Source organism: Capra hircus, chromosome 1 (assembly GCF_001704415.2).
Source record: "Capra hircus breed San Clemente chromosome 1, ASM170441v1, whole genome shotgun sequence".
Classification (NCBI taxonomy): domain Eukaryota; kingdom Metazoa; phylum Chordata; class Mammalia; order Artiodactyla; family Bovidae; genus Capra; species Capra hircus.
Window position 1 is genome coordinate 53,597,440 of NC_030808.1, and position 22,937 is coordinate 53,620,376.

The window sequence follows — 22,937 nt, forward strand, 5'->3', positions numbered from 1 at the left end:
GACTAACATATGGACCAAACAATATATCAGTGCAGTATAAGAAGGAAAAAAAAAAAAAAAACATAACACAGAAGGCAAGAAATCTTTCTTCACTGGTGAAATGTAAGAAAACACTGCTGCTGCTGCTGCTAAGTCACTTCAGTCGTGTCCGACTCTGTGTGACTCCACAGACGGCAGCCCACCAGGCTCTCCCGTCCCTGGGATTCTCCAGGCAAGAACACTGGAGTGGGTTGCCATTTCCTTCTCCAATGCATGAAAGTGAAAAGTGAAAGTGAAGTTGCTCAGTCGTGTCTGACTCTTTAGCGACCCCATGGACTGCAGCCCACCAGGCTCCTCCGTCCATGGGATAGATTCTCCAAGCAGGAGTACTGGAGTGGGGTACCATTGCCTTCTCCGAAGAAAACATACTACATCTTGCTAAAGGCAAAAGAGAAAACAGGTAAATGAGGAGCTCCTTTTATTCCAGTTAAAACCTTGTGTTGTGTGCAATTCTTTTCCCAGTGAATATTTTTATAAAATAATCACCACAAAAAAATTCAAGCCAGTATAGAAAGGAGCTTATTTGTTAACTCATTTGGCTTTCAGAGAATTCAGTTGATAATAGTTTGATGATTTTAAGTACTAAAGATTCTGCATGTTCATTAGGGAGATGGTTTCTGGGAAATTTTAATTTTCTACTGATGCCTAATTATAGAAGTGGATGCACCTTACAGTCTTAGTATTCTCAATCAGATCATCTCCTTTTTGATCACATGTAACTCATTAAGATGAACAGTAATGATACACTTAGATGCAGAACAAAAATTAGACAAGTAAAAAAATTAAGAAAATGATAATGTATAGTTGTACATCCAAACTCTGCTACAAGACAACCAGGCAAGTCTCTCCAGGCTTACAGTGTAGAGATGGCAAAGCATGTGTGGTATCTGTATGTGTATATGTATTACAAAAAGTGTGTGTGTGTGTATGTAAGTGTGTACATCTGTGTGTGTGTGTGTGTGTGTGTGTGTGTGTGTACACTGTGATTAAGAGGATGAAATTCCAAATCAGGGAGCCTGGACTCAAACACAGCCCTGTCCTTGGTAGCTGTGTAATTATATCTGTGATCTGTGACTTCAAGAGTTACTTAGTTTCTATCTCCCTTTTTCTTTTTGGCCATATCATGTAGCATGTGGGACCTTAGTTGAATTGAGACCAGGCCCCCCTGCACTGGACGCTCAATGTCTTAACTACTGAACCACTAGGGAATTCCCTAGTTTCTCTTTTTCAGTTTAACTTAAAAAAAAAATAGTTAAAAATAATATCAGCTTTGTAAGTTTGTGTAAGGAGCTAATGTATAAAAACCACTTGAGTGAATGAATAAAATAAAATAATAATGATTTTTAAATGATAGCTATTATTATCAAGAAGGCCTGGTTCACTTGAAGCAATGTTCCAGTCATTGGACATGTCATATACATTGTCCATACATTTGAAAATAATATGCATATATTTATTTGCATAAATAAATGTACACAGGCATATTCATATATAATTTATTGCATTCTACCATATCTTAGGGACCAATTGACATGCCTGAATCTTATAACTAGTAAGAATCCAGGATTCAAATTTATGGCTACCCAACATCAAAGATGAGGATCTTACATAAAACTTCTGATCAAGTACCGACAGAAGGCAAGAAAATGGGTGGAGAATCCCATTCTTTAGGGACTAGACTGTGGGCCATGGCAATTTGACACTGACATCCACCATATCATCGGGTGATACTTGTCCTGTCCTGAGGTCTGGTTTTCTCTGTTCTATTCCCATGCTAGTACAAGCTTGCCAGCCAGGCAACATGCAGAGCTGGTGGTCACGACTTAGTGTTCAGGAACGCAGCACTCTGACTTCATTCCTTCGTCAACAACTTGTCACTGGGTTCCCACTGGCATTAGTGAAAATGTGTCCTGATGCAAAGTCCAAAGTGAATCCACCTACATACAACAAGAGCTTCCCTCTTTCACCTGGGGCAGGATAGGCATTAGTCATTATGTTCCTAAAGGATAGCAGGTGGGCCTTCATCTCATGTAGTAGAGCCCCATGGCCCTGGATGCTGCCACAGAGACTTCCCTAGAGCCCAGGGCAACGACAGAATGGCATCCATGTCTTCCAGTGGTTTGCAGTCTACTTTCACACACAGAGGGCTTCCCTGGTCGCTCGGACGGTAAAGCGTCTGCCTGCAATGCGGGAGACCTGGGTTCGATCCCTGGGTCGGGAAAATCCCCTGGAGAAGTAAATGGCAATCCACTCCAGCACTCTTGCCTGGAAAATGCCATGGACGGAGGAGCCTGATAGGCTACAGTCCATGGGGTCACAAAGAGTCGGACACGACCGAGCGACTTCACTTTCACTTCACTTTCACACACAGGACCCTAGACCCTGTCCTGGGCCTGAGTAGGGGCCTTGGCTCCCTATATATATGCCCTACCTCACCTTTCTCTTCCTACCTGTTCGCATTTTTTGCCAACTCTCTTCTTCAGGAAGACTGTCAGTCTCTGATAAGAAAGTCAAAATGTCCTAAGGGAAAATACTATTCCAGCTAGAGCACACTATGTGTTTCCTTCTGCTAAAAGTCTCTTACCTTATCCAGGCTGCTCACAGTCTGTGAAGCCCAACCAAACCAACTGGCTGTGCTAATTTAGTGGTGTTTCTGCTCCTGACCCCCACCCTCTCATATGACACCTATTTGAGGGCATTCTTCTGTATAGTAACTTCTTTGGCTTGATCGTGAAGCCCCCTATCTTTGGTCCCTACTTGGAACATCTCTGAACTTTGAACTTTACACTCATGTCTCCATCCTTGCCGATAGTACAGATGTGAGACTTGGGCCATAAAGAAGGCTGAGCACCAAAAAACTGATGCTTTCGAGTTGTAGTGCTGGAGGAGACTCCCGAGAGTCCTTTGGACAGCGTGGAGATCAAACCAGTTCAATCCTAAAGGAGATCAACGACTGATGCTGAAGCTAAAGTTCCAATTTTTGGCCACTGGATGCGAAGTGCTGACTGACTGGAAAAGACCCTGATGCTTAGAAAGACTAAGGGCAGGAGGAAAAGGGGGCAACAGAAGGTGAGATGATTGGATGGCATCACCAGCTCAATGGACATGAATCTGAAACTCCAGGAGGAGGCCATGGCAACTCACTCCAGTATCCTTGCCTGGAAAAGCCCAGACAGAGAAGTCTGGTAGGCTAGAGTCCATAGGGCCTCAAAGAGTTGGACACAACACAGAGACTGAACAACAACTCCATCCTTTGAGAACTGAGACCCAGACATTTAAATCCCTCATTAACCATGCCCGTGAATGTTAAGATTCTACACTGAAGCAAAAAGTAAAACAGTTTCTCTCAATAAGTTCAGCATCTAAAGCTACAAAAAAGACTTCTTAGAAGGCCATAATGTCATTAGGGTCTTAGTGAGGCAGAATTAAAAAAAAAAAAGAAGGGAAACAAGGGAAGGAGGGAGAGAAGGAGGGAAGGAGGAAGAGGAGAAGGAAGAAGGAAGGAGAACTTCAGTAACAATTTTCTTTTTCCCCTTCCTGATAAATGTCCCTCATTCCTTTGTTTTTAATAGCCCTTTCTGTCCTATCTTCTATCCTTACAAATTCTGATTCTTTATTACACTGGAGAGAAAACTAACATCCACTAGATTGCTGGACCATGTAACAATAGGACAGTTAGTGACAATAATTTGATTTCAAATGACATGTAACCCACACTATATCTAAATCAGTGCAGTCAGGAGACAAATCATAAAGTCATTCTATTGAATTTTCTCAATAATATCACCACTCAATAGAGAAAGAAAATCAGGAGTTGTCACTGCTTAGAAAATTCAACAAAGCAGGTAAACATCTTTACCTTAAATTAGATGTCAGTTTTCTTACTGTTTCCTTGACAGATGTGCTTTGAGAAGATTCTGTCAGTGAAGAAGCAACTTTACAACCACCACTCACAGAAACTCTGGCTTTGTATCCAGAACTTGGATTTAAATCTTCCACTGGCATACTGGGCAAAAACAAGCTGAGGGTTAGAACTTCTAAGTGGGAATCATATTAGATCTAATAAATGAAAAAACATTTATTAATACACAACAAATGAGGTGTTAATATGTAACAAATGAATGCATGGACATAAATGTAATGCTGAAAACTGTCATTTACACAGATATAAAAAAGCAATTCTCAATTATATGAATACTGTTTTATTCCTAAAAAATCTTGTTTCAAGGTTTTTGGGTAACCACAATTAAACAGAATTGGCAGTACTTTATTTTTAACAACAGCAGTGATCTACCACTTGCCTCCTATTTGTTGGAAGGAGTTTTTAAACTCAAGTTCTACTTTAGCCTGTGGGAGAGTGAAAATGTTAGTTGCTTCAGTCATGTCTGACTCTTTGCAGCCTGCCAGGCTCCTCTGTCAATGTAATTCTCTGGGCAAGAATACTGGAGTGGGTTGCCATTTCCTTCTCCAGGGGATCTTCCTGATCCAGGGATCAAACCCAGGTCTCCTGCATTGCAGGCAGATTCTTTACAGTCGGAGCCACCAGCCTGTGGGAGAGTGGGTGCTAAAGGTAGGTCCAGAAATAAAGCAAAGTCAGTTGAAAGAAATATTTAGTCAAGATCTGATGGAGGAAGAGGGTTTCAGGTGAAGTGTAATGATACTAGGGTAGAAACAAAGTAGGGTCTTTGAGAGATACTTGAGAAGGCCGGGGCTGCAGGGCTGGGGCACACAGGAAGACGCAGAGTGGACCTGAGAGGTACTGGCTATGGCGTGGGGACTGGAGCTTATTTAAGCAGAGCAGGTGCTCCCACTCGAGGGTTTCTTACATGGGCGGGAGATAATCTGATTGACACGTTTTAAAAGGATAACTGGCTGCAGCATGGAGATTAACTAACAATGATGATTCATGAAGTAGTGTATAGTGTGTTAATGAGGCCTACAGGTTTCAGTATTATGAGAATAAAAATGCTTAAGAGGGCTAGGGGATACACAATATGGGAGGCAAACCTGGGTAGGTAGGTTGGGACCAGATGATGCAGAGTCTTGTCTATCAAGTGAAAAGGAGATTTTTGTAATCCCTTCATGCTAACATCCATGAATTAAGACCACAGCTCTAGAGAGTTTCCTGTATTCACACTATATGGGTCTTTTTAAAAAAAATTGGATAATAGTTTATGGCAAATGGAAAGTGCTTCTACTGTCAACAGTTCTTTGGCATTAATTATACTGTCTAACTTCAGCTGATACTTCATTTAAGATTAAGAACATTATAACTAATGCTTAATTGTCCATTAAAGAACATTCACACAGTGTCTGGCACTTATTAATTATAACCTCCTTTATGCTGAAATTTTATTAGAGAAGTCCTTAAAGTTTTTTTTTTACTTTACCATTTTGGGGATGCTGGAAACTCAGGCTGCTGTTGTCATGGAGGGTAAAATGCACTACACCAGAAGACACACATTCCTCCCTGAACCTTTGTTTCTTCTCCTGCCACATAATAACAGAGCCTACTTCACAGGGCTGTGCCAAAGATTACACAAGATATACACAGAATTTATGCATACTGTTATTAAGTCCTCAGTAGATGGTACCTAGTTATCACTGTTTTTATAATCATCTTTATTATTACTACCACTGCTAAATGAATTTGATAAGATTCTTCCATTAAGATTTTCTCAACTGGATCATAGTTCTAACATTCATATTTGAGATATGATTCAAAGATTATTTGAAGAAAACCAAAAGTTCATAAAAACCTAAAAGTAATATATGAAATAATACACAAACACACATAGACAACGTGTGTATACACATACACACCCACACACACAGATACTTTCAGAGCAGAGTGAGGCAAGAATTTGCTTCCTTGAAAACACTTTTTCCCTCTATTGGACAGCCAAAATATTCAGCTGATTACATTTAAATGTGACAAAAGCCTCATGTCAAGAATATCGTAGCATACAATGATTATTACACTTACATATATGTATGGAAATAAGATTATAAGCCATACCAAAAAAAAAAACTTGGTCATGATTTCATAGTCATACCTTACATGACATTTTCATTCTTTGACTATATTAGAATAATTTGAATTAGTTGCTTGCTATGAGTAGGAAGTTACGCCTGTTCCATTCCTGAATCCTCACAAAAGAAAATAAAAGGTTTGGGAAAAGAGTAAGAAATCTAGGGTATTCTATTCTTTCCTGTCTCCTTTAAAATTCTGTTCCACTTTTAATTGCCTTTGCTTGTTGCTATTATTTTCTTTCTCCTTGTATTTAAACACTGATAATTACTTTTCAACAGTATAATTGTACTCCCCTGGAATTTTGTATAATTGCAGTACACTCACCTTTCCCATTTAGTTGATGAAGAATTTCTCTTTATTTCTGGGGTATCACTGCACAGCTCCTGTTTTTCTTCAAAAGAACATAGACAAAAATGAAGATAACCACATTTTGGCAATCACACATAAGAGTGAACTAAAGGAAGTGTTAGCAGCTCATTAACAACTTGCATGTAATTTGGCTTTGTATTCAAACACTCTTTTGTAAAACTGCACCAATATCTTCTCAAGACAATTTACAATAACCTCTTAATAAAGTGTACATAGTGTACAAGAATCTGAGAGCCTCTGTAGCTTGTTTTTTTGTAATTTACTTCTAATGATGCTTATTTTCTGTTATTGGTGTGCACGGGATAACTAACTGGAACTGTTTAGTGTCCCTTCTCTCAGCAGCCTCTGCACCCAGACAACTACTTGTCTTCCCTAGTATCTTACTCTCTTCCTTTGGGTTCAGGCTCAAAGACATCCTGAAAGACCCCAATCAGAAATGTGCCCCTAGAAGAGAGCTGGATTTTAAAGCAGTAAGAGACCTACAATCATTGAGTTCATCTTCTCACTCAGGGAACCTCGGAATCAAGAGGTTCAGAGAGGTGAGTGCTTTGTTAACAGGCCATAGAAAAGCAGAGACTTCCCTGATGGCTCAGATGGTAAAGCGTCTGCCTGCAATGAGGGAGACCTGGGTTCGATTCCCGGGTTGGGAAGATCCCTTGGAGAAGGAAATGGCAATCCACTCCAGCACTCTTGCTTGGAAAATCCCATGGACGGAGGAGCCTGATATGCTTTGACCCCTTGGACTGGTTTCGAGAGGATCTTGGGGAGAGCCTAAGAAATAAGTCAACGTGTCCTTCTTCCATCTAACTCTAGAATCCTTTGTGATAACTGTGATATTGTTCCACCAAGTAAACCCTTGCTACAAAGTCCAAGGCCACTGAAGGCCAAGTGGAACAGGAAAGCAACAAGAAATGTTTTAGATGGTTAGGACCTGCCTGACTACTCTAAGGAGACATAAAAGAGAATAGACAGAGAGGTTTTCCAAGCACACTGCAGGCACTGTTGGTTTTACTCATGATCTGCATGCAAAGTGAAATTTCTTAACCTAATAGCCAACTAATTCATGATTACAGTCATTTGAAAATATTTCACAATTTGTTCCTTCCAAATCCAGGATGAGTATTTGAAATTAAATGTTAATTTTAGGATCAAAATTGTACTAACAATTTTTCTATTACAATTTGGAAATCCAACTGGCACATACTTGAAGGCATGTTAATAGCTCAAAACTTCTATAAAAGATTGGCTTTAAAATTAAGAGATTCTTACAATAGAAATCTTGATTGTATAATGGCAAATTATCCCAATTATGATGAAAAAGAAAAAGTGTGATTTCTTATGGCCTGCACTAATGGGTTCAAATATAAAGATGTGAATGAATGACTGATTAGGTTACCTAAGCAACAAAGTATAAAGGAAAAGAGTGCTTACATCTAAGGGTGAACACGAAATGATGGCATGGATCAATACAAAAATGACTGGGAGTGATTGAGTCAAAATGAACAGAGACCTATTTAGGAGACTAAGAAAGCCTTTAAAACTTATTTCAGATTAAGAAGATGACAATGAAAAAATAGTAGTTCTGCTGTTTAGGCCAATGGCATAATATTACTATAAAGGAGACAATGGTATAACAATAATATGAACATAATGAATTCTAGTAATAATAACAAATGAACACTAAAGAAAATAAAATTTTCTGAGTCTAGCTTGTTTCCAGCTTCTCTGTCCTGGGAAATTGTCTTTAGATTGAAAATTATAACACGGCAACTTTATGTTTTAAGAAAGGTCAAATCTCTCATCTGAGACAAATTACACCCCATGGATAATAAATGTGTTTGTGGAACTACTCTTAGCGATCTCAGAGGAGTCATGCAAAATAGGGAAAGAGCTAAATGATTGAAAACAGAGGAAGGTCATCATCATTTTCAAAAATAGCTTCTGAAAATGACAGACCTGATATCAATCCACAGCAGATTTCTAAATAAAATTCAATGAGGAGGGTGGCATCTGTGCACTCTTGGGAATTCTAGGCAGTGAGGTCATGCAGGGGGCATTACTCTCAGGCAGGGAAGGCCCCTTCAAAATGCGGGAGGTTGGCAACTCAGTCTCTATCACCTCTCCTCCCACTGCTGGAACAACAGATTTAATTTTTCAAAATCCAAACTGCTACCATAAGACATGTCACATAAGTCAAACTGCAAAAAACTCAAGACATTACAACTAATAGATGTAAACTGAATTCTTTTTTTTTACCTTTTTTCATAAGAGAAACTTCCTTTTTTTCTTGTTTCAATGGAACATCAGTGTCACTTTCATCTAAAATCTGAAAAACAAGCTCTTTATTTAAAGCTGCACCAAAACAAAGGGTATATTGTAAGGTGAAAAAATGACCTTGAACATCAATGCCCATATCAGAGAGAGAACATAAAGTATACTTTAGGGACATGTTATGAAGGGAGACAAACATACATGTTGTCAAAAATTATACTGGCATGCAGCTCAAGTATGGCTGCATTATAAATGTCATATTTACATCTATCATTTCTCCAAAGGAATATTTATATTCCTACCAACACTGCAGTAGATTTTTAAAAAACCCAAATCTTAGGTGGACGTCATGTTGACTGTAACACATGGGCCAAGTATTTGATCACTAGGAGCAACCATGGTGCCTCTGCTGTTGGGAAGGGCAGTCCCAGCCCTGGTCGCTACAGAACAGACACAGAGAATGAATCGACATCAGTGCAGTGAGAAGTCTGGGGAGGCTGTAAATTTACATTTTGGGACTACACTTTTTTAGATCAGAGAGATGGTGGGGGGAGGAGTAGAGAGAGAGTTTATTTATAGGTGTGAGTTGCTCAGTTGTGTCCAACTCTTTGCTACCCCATGGACTGTAGCCCACTAGGCTCCTTTGTCCATGGAAGTCTCCAGGCAAAAACACTGGAGTAGGTAGCCATTCCCTTCTCCAGGGGATCTTCCTGACCCAGGGATTGAACCCTGGTTTCCTGCATTACAGGCAGATTCTTTACCATCTGAGCCACCAGGGAAGCATGAGTTTGTTTATACCACTCAGGAAAATAGACCCAGAAGCTCCTTCCATGTGTTTTCAAGTGTGTGAGAAGGTAGGGCAAAGACAGTAAAAAAGGAATATGGAGAAGACAGGAGGCAAAGCAAAAGCTCTGTCTGCTCCTTGATCTGAAAACCTCTGAACACATGCTGAGATGCATGAGGCTCCTGACTACATCACCTGTTTGTGGCATGGAGCTGTCAGTTTTCTGGAGCTCACCCTTTGTGTGTGTATCCTTCGCCTTGTGTGCCCCCTCTAAACTACTAAACAAATGTGGAACAGAGAGGCTATCAACCCTTCTTCTCTCCTCTCCCAGGAAACAAAGGCACGTATTCTACACGGTGTTCGGGAAACAGCGCTCTGTCAGGAAGCAGGTTAAATGGGCACACATGTAACCTAGCAACAAAACAGCAGTGAGGCTGTCCATCACCATCATTTTCTATTCCACCCAAATCAAGAGAAAGCAAGCTTTGCAGGTAGGGGAAATAAATAAAACTGATTCTAAGCTACTTTGGTCTATTTCAAAATGTTTTTATTCTTCCACTGTGAATAAATTCATGTACCAGGAAGTAAATAAAATGCAAATACTTTCAAACGTTCATTTTGCAAAATGACTTTAAAATGGATATCTTATTTATTTCTGATGTAATAGAGAATTTAAGGTTATCTTCTGATGTGTTGACATGTAAGGAAGATCTACATACTTTAAGCGTCTCTCCTTTGAACTGAATCTTTTTTGACTACTTTATAAGCAGCATGGGCTTATCTGGTGGCTCAGATGGTAAAGAATTTACCCACAATGTGGGAGACCTGGGTTTGATCTTCGGTCAGGAAGATCCCCTGTAGGAGGGCATGGCTACCCACTCCAGTATTCTTGCCTAGAGAATTCCATGGACAGAGAAGCCTGGCAGGCTACAGTCCATGGGGTTGCAAAGAGTTGGACAGGACTGAGTGACTAACACTTTCACTTAAGCAGCACACACTATTTCCCACCACAGTTAACAGCAATCACAAGGGAACCTCAGGAGAGGAATGAACTACTTAACGCCTTTAGTAATAACCACTTTGTAATAATCTATGATGATCCTGCTCAGATGTGTTTATTTTCTTTGGTAACCTCTCCTTATGATGGAAATCAGACAAGATAAAAGAATCCAAGCTTAAAAAAAAATGGCAGGACTCTCAGCAGGAACTCTTGGGGGTGGTATTATTAACTCAGTCTCCTGAAATTACTTTTGCATTTTATTATTTAGCTGTCTGCTTTGAGCTTGCTATGTGTAGGTCTGTCTCCATGAGGATCAGATATGTCCATTCACCCCCCCCCTTGCCCAGATATTACTTAAACAAAGCTTTACCATCTCTATTGCAGGAGAGACTTCTTCTTTTCCTTTCTTATATTTCCTTTATTCTTTGGCATAGGAATGTTTAAAATATTTTGGATAAATAATTCACAGCCTACAGTATTTCTTTTTGAATGACACTGTATAAATATCTGAGTTCATAGGAAACTGTTTTTTGTTTGTTTACAATGTAGTTTTGAAGGTCTGGATTTTTTCAAGCTGAGACAGGAAAACATGTAGTTGTTTTTTCAATGACACTATTTGTATACTTTGATACTTGCGGAGCTCTTTCACATACATCATTTCATTATAGGAATGTTCTCCAGTCTCTTAGGCTTAACTGTGTCTCATACTCTGCAGTCTGGGGATATCTCTTTCCTAAGATTTTACCTCTAGTCATGAAATAGATAACACTTCCCACACAGTAAATGAGATTACAGTTAAGTCTTAACGAGAGGTTTTAGATACCTTAATTAAAATTATGTTAACAATGAGTAGAGTGGGATTTGTCAGTTCTCCAAGGGATGCAAAGGATCAGCATAATACCACATGCTCAGTTTTGTGAAGTATCTATTTAAGAGGATAAATAAATCATAAAAAAAGTTGGAGAGAGGAGAAAGAACACATCATAGTCAACTGTGTAACAATTTTCTCTCAACCGTCCTTAAGGAAGCCTGAGAACTGTTGATATCACTTTGGTTTCTCTCCGTTTCCTTGCCCCTCCACACCCACCCCAAACATCTTATCAAGGACCCATGAAGGCTACCAGGCCAGTTTGTGCCCTCCTGCCAAGTTCCAAGACCCTTCCTGTTTTTACTCTCTCACAGCTAATGCTATGTTCTAGGTACCTCCCTTTGGTTCATTAATGTATTCAATAAAGTTGAGTTTCCTGCATGGGTCAGATGCTGCTACGATGAAGACAACAAAGTCCTTCCTTTGTGGAGCTTATTTTCTAGCGAGGCAGAAAGATACTAAATAAGAAAAATGACAGTTGTGTAACTCTGCAAGTTCTATGAGAAAATAACGCAGCTGAGAGGAGAGTGAATCAAGTTATACAGCGGCCTCTCTGGGCTCACAGTTCTCTTCCACACTCGCCTCTTCCAGGTCTTGGACTTGCTGTGGATTGGTTTATTCCCCCAACTTTTTTCTAGTCTCTCCTCACACACCCTCCTTCAGCTTGGCCTTGCTTGCCCCCTCTATATAAAACTGCTCTCACTCTCATCGCCCAACAATGACACTTCCTACCCCTTCCTCTGCTCTATTTCTCACCTAGGCACTTACCGTTGTCCACCATGCAACAGAGGTTACTTATGCATCTTGTCTGTTGTCAGATCCCCCACTAGAATGGAAGGAGCATGAAGGCTGGGAGTAGGACCTAATTTTTACCTGCTGTATCTCCAGTATCTAGGTCAGTAACTGATACTCCATATATTCATAGAAAGAGAGTGAGCTAAAAAGCAAGTCAAGAAAATCCATGTGTGTCGCTGAGGGTGGGGAGTTGTGGAGTCCAGGCCTTATGAACAAGGGAAAAGGACGTGAAGGAAAAATAAACTTATAGAGCTGGAAGCCAAGGTTGATGAGGGTGACTAGAGTGAAGCGAGAGAAGGAATGAGTAGCAGGCAGTGAGGACAGAAAGGAGGTGAGGCCAGGTCATACAGGGCCTTGGAGGGCACTTCATTTTGTTCTAAATGTGAGCAGAAGCCATCAGAGGGTTCACCTCCCATACTGTTGGTGGGAATGTAAACCTGTGTAGCCACTATGGAGGTTCCTTTAAACACTAAAAACAGAGTTGCCATATGATCCAGCAATGCCACTCCTGGGCACATATCCAGACAAAACTCAAATTTAAAAAGACACATGAACCCCTATGTTCATGCAGCACTATTCACAGTAGCCAAGACATTGAGACAACCTAAACGTCCACTGGCAGATGAATGGATCAAGTGGTGGAAGAGCATTCATCTATAAAAAAGAACGGAATATCATTCATCCATAAAAAAGAATGGAATAATGCCATTTGCAGCAATGTGGATGGACCCAGAGCTTATCATACTAAGTGAAGTGAGTTAGAAACAGAAAGACAAGTACACATATGACATCACTTACATGTGAAATCTAAAATAACCCCACAAATGAACATATGGATGAGACAACAGACTCACGGACACAGAGAACAGACTTGTGCGTCAAGGGGTAGGGGAGCAGGGGCAGGAAGGACTGAGAGTTGGGGATTAGCAGAGGCAAGCTACGATATATAGGGTGGATAAACAAGGTCCTACTGTATAGCAGAGGGAACTACATTCAATATCCTGTGACAAACCACAGTGGAAAGAATATGACAAAGAATATATGTATGTATAACTGAGTCACTTGCCGTACAGAAGAAATTAACACACATTCTAAATCAATTATACTTCAGTAATATTTTCTCGAAAACAAGCCATCAGGAGATTCTATCGGTAAGTAGGACAAAAGCATAATCTGATGTATTTTGGATGAGATACTCAGATTTTCACACTGTGGAGTCAAAAATAAGCAGTGGAAACATGTATAGGGCTATTATTGTGGTCCTGGTGAGAGATGTTAGTGAATTGGCCAAGCGGGTAGCTATGGAGGTGACAGAACAGAGTATATATTTGAAGGTTGAGTCAGTAAGATCGGTAGGTAGGTTAAGTACAGGCTGTGAAAGATGGAGAGAAATTCAAGTTTTGGCCTGAGTAGCTATGAGTGATGGTAACATTTATTGATATGGAGAAGTATGCAGAAGTCCCTTGGAATTTTTTCCCTCTTGATTTAGACATCCTTCTGGTATCCCAACTCATCCTGGTAATTATTATTTTTCTGTCTATACTCAATCCCTCAAATAAAACTTCAGGGGGTTAAATTATACTAAACTGTGGAAAATTCTGAAAGAGATGGGAATAGCAGACCACCTGACCAGCCTCCTGAGAAATCTGTATGCAGGTCAGGAAACAACAGTTAGAACTGGACATGGAGCAACAAACTGGTTCCAAACAGGAAAAGGAGTGTGTCAAGGCGGTATACTGTCACCCTGCTTATTTAACTTCTATGCAGAGTACATCATGAGAAACACTGGGCTGGATGAAGCACAAGCTGGAATCAAGATTGCTGGGAGAAATATCAATAACCTCAGATATGCAGATGACACCACCTTTATGGCAGAAAGTGAAGAAGAACTAAAGAGTCTCTTGATGAAAGTGAAAATGGAGTGGAAAAGTTGGCTTAAAGCTCAACATTCAAAAAACTAATCATGGCATCTGGTCCCATTGCTTCATGGCAAATAGATGGGGAAAGAGTGGAAACAGTGGCTGACTTTATTTTGGGGGGCTCCAAAATCACTGCAGATGGTGATTGCAGCCATGAAATTAAAAGACGCTTGCTCCTTGGAAGGAAAGTTTTGACCAACCTAGACAGCATATTAAAAAGCAGAGACATTACTTTACCCACAAAGGTCCATCTTGTCAAGACTATGGTTTTTCCAGTGGTTATGTATGGATGTGAGAGCTGAACTATAAAGAAAGCTGAGTGCTGAAGAATGGATGCTTTTGAATTGTGGTGTTGGAGAAGACTCTTGAGAGTCCCTTGGTCTGCAAGGAGATCCAGCAAGTCCATCCTAAAGGAAATCAGTCCTGGGTGTTCACTGGAACGGCTGATGTTGAAGCTGAGACTCCAAAACTTTGGCCACATGATGCGAAGAGCTGACTCATTTGAAAAGACCCTGATGCTGGGAAAGACTGAAGGCCCGAGGAGAAGGGGACGACAGAGGATGAGATGGTTGGATGGCATCACCGACTCAATGGACATGAGTTTGAGTAGACTCCGAGAGTTGGTGATGGACAGGGGTGCCTGGTGTGCTGTGGTCCATGGGGTCGCGAAGAGTTGGACACAACTGAGCGACTGAACTGACTGAACTGATGCAAACAATGGCTTCACTGCATCAGCCACTCTAACTCCACATCTTTGCCCGAGTTATTTTCAACTGATTTAAGGACACTGACCCTGCTAAAATTTCAAATCCTCAGTGCCACCCTTGCCCACTTAGATTCCTCTGGTCAAGCCCTCTTTATATTTATAATGACATCATTGTTCCAGGTTTCCATCTCAAAACTGTCATCACTGTTTATGGTTTAATCTACCATACACCTTTCCAGGTTGCGCTATTTTTGCTTCATAATATTTCAATATCCCTTGTCTTCCTGTACTAAAATCTCCAGGCAGAAGATTCCAACTTGGTTTTTTCATCCTTAGTTTCTCATCTTTGCAGTACTGCTTGACTATCACATTTTCATAACATAAATAATTAATTCTTTAGAGAAAATCTCCACTATTCAACTTTCCTTCTCAAAACTGGGCTCTAGGTCCTGACTACTTTCTCCTTCAGGTACAAACCCTTAACTGGTTTTCAAAGCTCTTTTCAATGTGATTCTAAGATATCTGGAAATATTTTCAGTCTTTCTTAATAAGCATCCTCCATAAGAACCAAAATAGTTCTCTTCAGAATCCCCTGTGAGCATTAGGTAGCTTTCTGCCTCCATGCCTTGCCCCACACTGTCCTCTCTACCTGAAATACATTCTCTCCTCCTTTTCTTGTAAGTCTCTCCCACATTTTAAGACAACTCCCACTCTTTCCAGAATGTCTCTTTTAATTTGCTCTAGCACATACTCTTTTCCCTGAAGAAGTATTAAAAGTAAATGACAAATAGTTTTAATTATTTTCATATCTATGGGACCCAGACAAGAGTAGAACCTTTTAGCAGCCTTGATTCTTATCAAGACACTTCAAAACAGAATTCAACACCTGAGTCCATCTCCCAAAATCAAATCCAACTGTACAAAGCATTAATAAATAGACAGGTTTTACTGAAAATTCTGCTGAGAAAAGGAGGAAACATTTAAAGAAGGCAAAAATCAGCTTAAAATTACCATGAAAACACTCTAGCTTACTTCTTCAGTTGCTAGATGCCTCATCTCTCTCTACACACCTTCTCCTCCAGACTCTCCAGTTCCACAGCACCAGTGTTTTTCTACTTGTGGGATTACCTCCTTTTCCCTCCCTCCCACCTCTTCCCACATACACAGGGTCACTCTTCAGCTCTGGCTTCTTTTCCACATTGCATTGCCACTCTCTCAATTTGAATTCTTTACTCCCACCTCCTGCCCCCACCCCCCCAACCCAAGGCAACTGCCTTCTTTGGAATTACAAAAGGTGGTTTTTAAAAATGTTTTTCATAATATAAAGAATTATTTTCATTCTGTTACAAATCATCCCATCAGTTCTCATAATAACCCTAAGAGTAGGTAATATCATTATTCCCCTTTTATAGGTAAGAAAACAGAAGACCGTGAGCTGATACAGCTGACATGTGGCATGTAGGGCTGAATGTGAACCTGGATCAACCTGTCAGAATTCATAGTCCGTCTCCTTTCCAAAAAACAATGCTAACTCATGGTTTTGTAAAATCGTCTTCCAATTTTTCTGCTCCTCTAGGGTAGAGATAATGGTTTTTGTATATGTGTGTGTCCTTCCAAATCCCTAATGGAGATTCAATAAATGTGTCTTAAATTGGTGTATGGTTGCTGACAGTTCACAAGCTGGTATTTGAATATTTAGATTCATTATAATCCACCCACGAGACTTCCCTCTAGGTCAAGGGCGGGATCACATATTGTCTTTGTGTCTGTCAATCTGTCGCTGAGTTGATGAATGATGCTGCAGAGGGTGAGTATAGACAATTTTTCCCCCAAAGCCCTTGGGGCAGCTCTGGTTTTTATCTCATAAAGGGGCTGCTATATCTGAAATTTCTGATACCGTCAGCAACAATCACAGGACAATACAGGCTCCTACAGAGGCAATGGTAACATCATCAACCAGGAAAATGGACTAAGAGATGGCCTGCTTTTGAAAGTAACACATCTTCAATCATCTGAAATCATATGGCAATATCAATGCAGTTTCCTACTAAATTTTTTTTCTGTTATAAGTCTGAAAAAGTTACATATTTAATTTGTATATTTAAAGGGTGAATGCGGCTGATTTAGGGATTAGCTATGCAAGTTGTTTACTTCTTTTAATCTTTTTTTTGGGTTACCGAGTCATCTTTTCATTTTCACTGTCATACAGTACTGATGCTAAAACTTATTGTTGTCTTTTGCTTGTTTTTGGATTTGGGTTGCTTCTTGGGGGTACTACCATAGAGCATAAACCTAGACATGGGGAACTCATCAGCTCTTCCAGACCTTCCTCAGCTTCTGTGTTACCCCACAGAGGCCCTGTCAATGACCGCAGGGATTCAGAGTTGGTTGATGCCTTTCCTGGGCTGGCATCAGCGTCTTTTGAAAGATGCCAGAAAGAGCTAATCAGGTGCAACTGGTAAAGGATTTAATTTATGCTGAGACTGGAAGATGGTTCCACCCACTCATTCCTTTACTCGTCAATCTTTTTTCAGCCCCAGAAAGTGCCACACTCTGAACTAAATGCTGGAGGTTGTATCTTTCAGAGAAAACCCTGGAGACACCATAGTCAAATTCTCAAAATACATCTGTCAGTGGTGATGAGGCCACTGAGTTTTTTAAATGTCTGTGGTTTTGAAAAATGAAAGGAATCCATCTGTCAGTGTGTTCCTAAGGCCAGGTACAAAGCAAAAAAAAACTTAAATGACCACAGAGGACAAAAGGGCTAAGGCCAGTCCAACCAAAAAGGTAGTATGGTTTGTGGTTATTAAACAGGCAGGTCCAACCTGAGTTAAAACAGCCATACCCTAGATATTCTTTCCTTACCTTAGCAAATGATATTCAGAGCAGTAACTGAAAGAAAGATTATTATAAAATATGGAAAAGCAACAGATACTGGTATAGGAAAAGGTAAATGCTGTTTTGTGTTAGAGTCAGAAAATTTGCATCATGTCAACTTTGAGTACATGCTGTGCCAAGAGGAACAAGAGCATGTGTGTAACAAAAAGTACTTTTATCACCCTGACTTGAGTCTCAGAAAATTATTCTTGCTGAACTTTTCTAACTTACTGTTGGCATTGGTAATTTTATTCCCCGCAGGTTCCTGCATTGTGAAGCATTCTTCTAATTGATCATTTGCTTGCCTGACCATCTGTTGTGGTTTGGCAACCTAATTTTCCCCATCACCTTTCGGAATAGATCCCCGAGAAAGTCTGTTCCATAGAGTCACTCCTTATATCTCAACTGGTGACATAACTTGCGACTGCTTACCTCTTTGACAAGATGCTTGAGAATCCAGCCTATTGCTTCCTTTTTATTGTTATCGCTTCTATTAAGCATGGTACAATGACAGGTGATCAGATCACATCACTTTGAGGGGCACTAGGGTCCTATGGAGCTCATATGCCAAATTTTTGCCTGGAGTAAAGTTGAACTGCCAATTTATCACAGAACAGTGCACAAGGAGCTTTTAATTGAACTCAGACAAACCCTTAATTACAACAGTACCACGGGGCATTGCTCCAGTAAAGCAGAACTGTCTAGCAAGCTTCACTCAGACTTGGATTCCTCAGACATCTGTGAGAGGTGCTGCAAAAGAATTTCTACTTCCTCCCCTTCTGGAGTTAACTGGGACATGTTTGAACTTTACACTTGGGTGTGTAAATGTCTGAGACAGAAACGGTTCAGAATAGCCAGTACTCATTAAAAGGGAGGGCAGGGTGTGTGTTTTGAGCATGGAAGATGGAAAATAATATTTTCTGGAGGCCAAGGGTCAGGAGACACCAGCTCATGGGAGGGGTTGACAGTACAGTTATGATCACAACTCTATTATCAGACTTACAATCTTAGGAGAGGAGAAAACTCTCCTTTCTAGGAATCAATCCTGAGACGATTACCCTGATGATTACTATGAGATTCTAGGTTGACTGGAAAGAAAAGCGTCAGATCTTGCACACAAAAGGTCAAGTTTGGGGTGAATAAGGTAAGAAATGCATTAAAGGGAAGTTAGCTTAATCTGGGCAATGAACGGATGATGACTGGATTAAACAAAAATGAATTCAAGACTCTTGGCTAGAGAATGCCCATCTATGAAACTTTGGAAACCTATCTAAGCCAACATAGGCTGAATGTGAATCAATGCAGTATTTATCTTTGCCTTCAAATCCTGACCCCTGAGTAAGGAGTATTTGTGCACTCCAACCAATCTGCGTGGAATGGCCTGGCTGAACTGATGTGGGGTCAGCACATGGACATGAATGACAGAGGGAGAAGTCCTAATGAGGACAGGTTAAGGAAGCGGGAGCTAGGGTTGAAGGTGACCACTTCCTGAGAGTATGATCCTCAACAAGTTTACTTTCCTCATCTGTAAAAATGGGGATGAAAAGAGAACATATCCCTTCTGCTATTAAAAAAATTAGATGAGATGATACATGTGAAGTATCGTAGCTGAATTTCATCATGGTCACACAGAAAAAGGAAAGGCTAACTCCATGAAAACACACATAGTACACACACACACACACACACACACACGAGTAAAATTTCAGAAAAAAAATACAGTTTTGCAGGAGCTGAGATTAAAAAAAACTGGATTGCACTAGTTACCTTGAAATGGGGGAGGAAACCATGGCTAACAAGCTTGTGCAAAATAATGAAAGAAGTCTGCTGCAGCGCAGACTGGTGATCCCACAAATAACATCTCTGAAGGTCCAATCGAATGGCTATGTAGGGCATTCTGAAGAGGGTTAAGATGTTCTTAAAAACAAAACTCATTATTTTCATGACAGTTTTTAATCTCTAAAAAATGCCTGGAGTTTTAACTGAATCCCAGTTGGATATTTCCGCAGCTCCAAATGGCATGCAAGCAAGGTCTTATCAAGAACACTCTTACTGCATGGATTTGGAAAATGAATGGCCCATGGTGGCTGAAAGGCCAAGCATAAATTAGTATCAAAAAGGAAAAAGGAAGAGAAAGAAGGGAAACTGCCACAGAAGTGACACCTGCAAACTACGTGATCAGAAGGAACTGGAGGTAAGGAATATGGAGTCCAGCACCCCGTGAAGGATTAAGGAGCATGTGAAATGTGATACACATGAGATGCAAGCATTAAAAGTGACTCAAAAATAAGGATTACCCCACTGAGAAAGAATATTAAAAAAAAAATAGCCTCCAGAGACTAGGCCTTGGAGAAAAGAAATATAAAAAGCACTCAATCAAGGACTAAGGGGAGTAGGAGGAGGAAGAAGTTAGGAAACAGATCAAACTGCTGTAACCTTGAGCCCAGCAAATGAGGTGACTTTGGAGATTATGACAATATAACTGAAATAATCAGCAATGGTTGGATTCAATATAAATCTGAAAAACAATCAATGCTTTTATCATTTCACTTGAAATGGCACAACTGTTGGTACAAGAGCCAATGTAACATGTGTCTGAAACTTGGAAGAGAGGAAGATGAAGTACTCTAATATGAAAAAAAAATTCTTTCCGAAGGCAGACTGACAGACATTAACAACACACAAAAGAAAGAATGTGCTGATCAGAATAAAGACGTTCACAGTATTATTTATAATAGCCAAGACACTGAAGCAACCTAAGTGTCCAATGACAGATAAATGGATAAAGAAGATGTGGTAATACGTACAGTGGAATATTACTCAGCCCTAAGGCAGAATGAAATCTCGCTATTTGTGACAACATGGACGTACGTGAAGGCCATTATGCTTAGTGAAATAAGTCAGATAAAGACAAATGTTGTATACCTTCATTTATATGTAAGCATACACATACATTCATGCTTAGGGAGCATGTGAAATGTGATATACATGATATGCAAATATCAAAAGTGACTCCAAAATAAGGATTATCCCACTGAGAAAGAATATTTTTTTAAATAGCCTCCAGAGACCATAGGCCTTGGATGAAAGAAATATAAAAAGCATTCAATCAAGGATTAAGGAGAGTAGGAGGAGGCAGAAGTTAGGAAGACAGATCAAACTGCTGTAACCTTGAGCAGGTCATTCATTTGAATAAATATAACAAAACAGAGACAGATTCACAGATACAAGAGCAAACCAGTGATTGCCAGAGGGAAGTAGGTGGGAGGAGTGGTGAAATAGGTGAAGGAGATTAAGAGATGCAAATCACCAGTTATAAAGTCAATAAGTTACAAACTGTAATATATAGCACAAGGGATGCATTCCATGTTTTATAATAGCTTTGTACTGTACCCGATCTATGAAACTAGTGAATGACTATGTTATATACCTTAAACTAATGTCATGTTGTAAGTCAATAAGTATTTCAATAAATATTTAAAAAGAGTGGATATAAACCCTACTGTTGGGTACTGAAAAAAAAAGAGAGAGAGATGTTCTCCATGTAATATGAACAACAACAACAAAAAACACACACTGGAAGAGCACAGGATGAGGGAGCTGGGCCAGTGCCTTTCCAGTGCTACAGTTACAACTGGTCACATCATTCCAGTTATCCTGTGCAGGGAAGTGGACACAGCAGGCTGTCTTAGCTGGGAGCTCTTTAAATATTCAGGCACATAGCTCACCAGCACTGTCAAACTGTACCGGCCAACCCATGCAGACTGGCATAAAGGGAGAAAACACACGGTGAAAGTCAGAATGTGTCTTCCAATTGGACTGAGGCTGGGTTTCTCTCTCAAATGACTAAACGGCTGCTATGATATTATACAACGGTCTTACGAGTTTGGATAATGTGAAATCATTTCTGTGAGATAAGACTTTCTTTGGTGAACTGAAGATATATTTTAGAGCCTATCACACCTGATGCTTTCAAACGGTGGTGCTGCAGAGTCCCATGGACAGCAAGGATACCAAAACAGTTAATCCTAAAGGAAATCAACCCTGAATGGTCATTAGAAGGACTGATGCTGAAGCTCCAATACTCTGGCCACTTGATGCGAAGAGCTGACTCACTGGAAAAACCCCTGATGCTGGGAAAGATTGAAGACAGGAGGAGAAAGGGAAGAAGAGGATGAGATGGGTGGATGGCATCACTGACTCAATGGACATGCGTTTGAGCAAAGTCCAGGAGCTAGTGAAGGACAGGGAAGCCTGGCATGCTGCAGTCCATGGAATCACAAAGAGAAGGATACAACTTAGTGACTGAACAATAGCATGACCCCTGAAAATAAGTAAATTCATCAAAATAATAAAAACCACCTAACTGTGGCAAGTGGTGGGCAGCCAACTACTCTTCCTTAAGGGATAACCCAATGCAGCCCTGCGTGCCCTCTTTCTTGAAATTTGACAGGTGCACAGTCAGAATTAAAGCTCACGCACACGTACACACACACACATACAAGTACCACAGTTAGAAGATAACTGGGGAGGAGCCCAGGGGTTAAGAACAATCTTTTTTAATTTCTAAGTTTAACAAAGTACAGGCAGACAAACATGCGGAAGCAATTATTTCCTACTTGAATTGCTGCAACCACAGCCACACAGAAAAATTAACGGGCATCTCTGGATAATGTATAGTGTTTATCCAGATTAATTAGATACCATGAATTTGCAAACGGACTTCCTGCTAGGATCACAGGGACCCAAATCAATCATACCACACATATTCATGCAAGTAACATAAGACCTTGAGAAGTATTACATAAAAAGACAACAACAATTTTAACATAAATGTCATACTTCATTTGTGAAAAAGCACTTGCTAAAAGCTGCGTGCAGAGGACAGAGAAGTGACAAAGCAATGGCTACATGAAAAACACACAAAGACTTTGAAGATTCTGCAAAGCAGGTGGGGACGAGTAATATGCAAAGGTACAGTTCTATCCATTTGGCTTCAAAGAGGTTCAGAGGCTGAGTTGTTCACAACACTAGTTATATAGTCCTCTCCTCTTTTCTGGCCTCTGATTAAATGTGGACCCTTTTCCTTTTGAAACTATGTTGGTGCTCACTTCCTCCACATCCTGTATTTAGTTGTTCCCTCCTGTCACTGTGAAGGGTTTTTTTCTTTTCCCATTCACAAATCACTTCTAGAGCTTTTCAACATCCTTTCAGATTCCTCCTTAAAACAATTATAATTGTGGAGGAAATGATATGATATTTGGGAGTAAAGGGG

General features: G+C 40.2%; 1 protein-coding gene across 1 annotated transcript in view; it reads right to left on the reverse strand.

The window, feature by feature from the left end:
* Positions 1–22,937, reverse strand: part of MORC1 (MORC family CW-type zinc finger 1) — a 153,369-nt gene that overhangs the window by 19,739 nt on the left and 110,693 nt on the right. Inside the window, exons 20-23 of the mRNA XM_018050048.1 lie at positions 19,430–19,579; positions 8,699–8,768; positions 6,398–6,464; positions 3,899–4,060 (exon numbers count right to left, since the gene is read on the reverse strand). Coding sequence (XP_017905537.1) covers positions 3,899–4,060; positions 6,398–6,464; positions 8,699–8,768; positions 19,430–19,579 — 449 coding nt within the window. The remainder of the gene's footprint in view (positions 1–3,898; positions 4,061–6,397; positions 6,465–8,698; positions 8,769–19,429; positions 19,580–22,937) is intronic.